A 3,950-nucleotide genomic window follows, 5' to 3' on the forward strand; every position below is an offset into this window, starting at 1 on the left:
CTGGGACTAATAGCATTCATTGCGCATCGATTTAATCGGTTTTTGAACGAAAATGAGATTTTTTTCGGCTAACTTTACGCTAATTTTTGTTTCTTTGTTTATAAAAATTATAAATAAACAAATATTGATATTAGACCAACAATGACCAACAAATGATTTAAAGAATTTTGAAAAAGACGAAGTTGGCCGACTAAAGCCAACGGCACACGATACGATTTTTCCTACTGGATTGCTTACGAGAGCCAATCAGGATGCAGAGTTTTAGATCAGGTGACTCGAAGCTAAATCCTGGTTGGCTCTCGTAAGCAATCCAGTAGGAAAAATAGTACCGTGTGCCGTTGGCTTTCGGCTGGGTCTACATAGGATGTCGTAAGTCGTGTCGGAAGAAATTGACCAATCACAGTTCATTATTCTTCGATCGTAAGGAGAATAATAGATTGTGATTGGTCAATTTCTTCCGACACGACTTACTACATCCTATGTAGACCCAGCCTTAGTTTCCGGAGGTTTGCCTGGCATTGTGTGATAGGCTTGACGGTATTGGTTGTTGGGGCCAATAGGAGCACGTTAGGCATGTAACGCGACAAACCTTGAGACTCGCATTGTAGACCTTCGCATTAGTAACGATTTTTAGGTTACCTAGCCTACTTCGTATAAATCCAGCTTGAGCTACGCATCCGTACACTTCGACGAAATGTCCAGGAGGAATCTCGGGGACGATTATAGAAAAGGTTTTGTTCATTTTATCTATTATGCTGCCGTTAAATGTAGATAACGCTCGTTGCAATTCGACGCGGACGTTTAGAACAGTTGTCCCCGCACGGAAACTGTACGTCGTAGGATATCTACTTCTATATAAAAGATTAATAGCGTATCAACTAATCACTCCAAGATTGATCTTTAGAATATGATATCATTATTTGAGAGATATTAATCTACCTCTGATCGCTACGACTATTTCCAGTTTTTCACCACTAACGCATCACGGAGAATGTGTTTCGATCAAAAGTGCGAGTGTTGTTGCTTCTTGCGTGTCACAAAGTTTTCGAGATTTAATCCCTAACGCACCCACATGTACATTAAAAAGCATCTTGTAGTATTATTTAAAATAAAAAATAAAATTTTAAAAACTTAATATCTGCATTTTATGAATACATATATATATATATATGTTGGAAAAAAATACTATATACCATAATTATAATGTATACAATTTTACAGAATTTTATTATTTCAACTTTACCTCACAGCTTGAAACAGCTAATTTCTAATTGTTGAATTTGTAGGACATGAACACTGCATTAAGCATAATCCGCTTAAAGATTTCCGGTTAAAAAGTCAACTTTGTTTAACTTGATCTGAACTTTGCCAGTGTTTGACGTTGTCAGGGTCAAGTGTCTACAGAACAGAGGACAGGAGGGAGGATGACAGAGGTAGGGACCGCTCGCCGCTCAGAGCCGAGGAACGTTCCGATACAGAGGATTGCGATCAGTCGGATGGGAAGAAACAAAAGTTGGCGTTTGGCTTTGGAAAAAAGACAAGTGGCAACGAACAGAAGAAGGGAATTCAAATTAAATTAGGTTCTGCATCTGTAAGTAAAGTATTTGCGCTGATTTTGACGGTCCACATCTTTTTGCGATATAAAAATCTTTTTCTTTCGCACAAAGTCCTGTTCTTATATAAGAAACTCCTCTGTAGCAGAAATCAACTGTGAAAGCAGCACCAGTTCAAAAACCGACGGTAGCCTCAGTGTTTAATGCGGACGATGATGAAGAACCGGAGGAGATGCCAGCAGAAGCGAGGATGAGGATGCGAAATATCGGGCGCGAAACACCGACGTCAGCCGGGCCGAATTCCTTCGGCAAGACAAAACAGGGGTTCTGCGACTCAAAAAAGATATTCGAGAAAACGCTAAAGAAAGCGATGGAGGAAGCAAACAAATGATTTTGCATATGTAATTGTGTGCGTGTGTGGAAAAATTACTTATATATTAATTTTAAATGATACACTAGAAACTTTATTCTCTTGCTGAAATGAAATACAAGTATTTTTATGAAATGTAACTCATTGGCAGAATTCAGATTTTAGCTTTTGCTTCAACTTAAGGCAAGTGTTAGACGATACGTGCGCATCATGTACAATAAATCTTTATCTAAATTGTTCCGATGCAGCTTGACGACAGTTTTTTCTCGTATAATATAACTAAATAGCCTGTTACCAAACTGCGTTACAATGAAATACTGCATCTACACTTTACTCATCTCTTTCTTGAAATAAAAATAATGTTGATCTGTGTCGAATAAATGAAGCATCTCGCATTGGTTTTGTGCATTTTATTTTATATCGAAATTAACTTTACATGATAAAATTATTTCCTGTTCTGTTGGCCCTGGCGCAGATCCTGGAAATAAGAAAAGTGGCATATGTACATAGGCATTATGCTACAGATTTTATAATTACAAAAATATTTAGGAGCAAACTAATTCCAAGCATAAATTTCTTTAAAATCCTATCAAATGTTTGCTTATAGATTTTATTACCAATATTAAATTCATTTGAAGTTAATAAATGCTCCCAATTTCAATTTGGAAACATCAATTAACAAGTGCTTAATGTATTTTTCTTATTAGCCTTGAAAATATATTTAATTACTCTTGGGAAGTTGCGGACAGGAGGCGTTCTTATGCGACGATCTGCCTTGGATCTGTTCCGCACCACTTTGGAGTGAATGGCGCAAGAGACACAGTAATGAAGCTTAGCATATAACTTGGGCAGCTGATACGACTGATAAAAGCTGGCCTCTGTTATGTCCCTGACAGCAGCAGCCTCAACAATGTTGCGGATGACAAACTTCTTAATGGCCTTGTCCTTGGGGACGCAACGAGCGCAATTGGTGCAACGGACTGGATTTACATGGCCACGGCCATGCTTGGCACGTCCACCATTTCTGCGTTTGCAAGTCTGACAAATAAACAGAAATAAATTAACAAATTTCAACTCCTCGTGAGTCAGTAGCAATAAATAATGTATACTCGTCGGTCACAACTGAAAAATTTACTAGAGTTAATATTAAATTCACGTTTCGACCATTGATTCTTTCCAAGTGAAACTAACAAGTCATGATCCTAACAAATAGTGAATAGGATTATGACTTGTTGGAACTCACTTGAAAAGGACCAAAACCACAATGGTTGTAGATTTAATATTAATTCTAATAAATTTGCCAGCTGTGGTCGACGAATAAACAGCACATCTGAAACACAATGGGCATAAGCTGTTTGTGGCAGTACGGTTCACACATAGAATTAATGTGTTACATTGTATTTAACATAATATAATATATTCAGTAACGTATAGTACAGTAAACTAAATATAGTATAAATCTAATAAAAGTTCACCATGAGCGTTACACGTTCACGCGATATACTCATGTAAAATTTAGTTAGGTTAGGTACGATATAATTAGCTCTCGAATTTCCGCTCTTGTTGATTTCTACGATGAATTACGAACGCGTTTCGCATTCCAAAATTAAATTATGATTAGATTCGATGCCCATTACGATAACTATTGCCAATGATGAAATAATTGACGGTCACATGGCTGCTGTAGAAGCGGGAGTGCAGCTTGAGCAAAAGGATATCTCTCTGTAAAATTTATATTCTCAACACAGTCCGCGGGTTGCCTCAAAAAAATTTTGCATGAACGAAATACACAGTTCGAGAATTCGAGCAAATTCTGGACAACAAACAAGCTGTCTTACCATTTTGTATGAAGAATTACACGGAAAAGAATGCTCAGCGGAAACATTCAACGACACTACAATGTAAGATAGAAGCGCAACTCCACACACGGATCTCACTTCCGGTTCGCTCGTGTAAAACCATAGACCAAAGAGGATTAGATAGAGTGGAAGATGAGTGCATAGGCATTAAACCACAGTATAACCACA

The 3,950-nt window shown here is 37.6% G+C and overlaps 2 protein-coding genes across 3 annotated transcripts; one reads left to right on the forward strand and one right to left on the reverse strand.

The window, feature by feature from the left end:
* Positions 1 to 535: 535 nt before the first annotated feature.
* Positions 536 to 2,322, forward strand: LOC105558741 (PEST proteolytic signal-containing nuclear protein-like). 2 transcript variants are annotated; one of them, XM_012006612.1, is made up of 3 exons: positions 536 to 731; positions 1,389 to 1,591; positions 1,702 to 2,322. In XM_012006612.1, exons 1-3 carry the CDS (start codon positions 695 to 697, stop codon positions 1,942 to 1,944), a joined length of 483 nt encoding a protein of 160 aa, XP_011862002.1. In that variant the 5' UTR covers positions 536 to 694; the 3' UTR covers positions 1,945 to 2,322. The 2 variants fall into 2 exon arrangements, with proteins under 2 accessions (XP_011862002.1, XP_011862001.1); XM_012006611.1 differs by having other exon boundaries at positions 537 to 731; positions 1,699 to 2,322.
* Positions 2,321 to 3,871, reverse strand: LOC105558740 (40S ribosomal protein S26). Its single transcript, XM_012006610.1, has 3 exons — positions 3,762 to 3,871; positions 2,653 to 2,961; positions 2,321 to 2,401 (listed from the first exon to the last, which is right to left on the reverse strand). The coding sequence occupies exons 1-3, from the start codon at positions 3,762 to 3,764 to the stop codon at positions 2,369 to 2,371; spliced, it is 345 nt and encodes a 114-aa protein (XP_011862000.1). The 5' UTR covers positions 3,765 to 3,871; the 3' UTR covers positions 2,321 to 2,368.
* Positions 3,872 to 3,950: the final 79 nt, after the last annotated feature.

Source organism: Vollenhovia emeryi, unplaced genomic scaffold, assembly GCF_000949405.1.
Source record: "Vollenhovia emeryi isolate VEMERY1.0 unplaced genomic scaffold, V.emery_V1.0 DF939316.1, whole genome shotgun sequence".
Taxonomy (NCBI): domain Eukaryota; kingdom Metazoa; phylum Arthropoda; class Insecta; order Hymenoptera; family Formicidae; genus Vollenhovia; species Vollenhovia emeryi.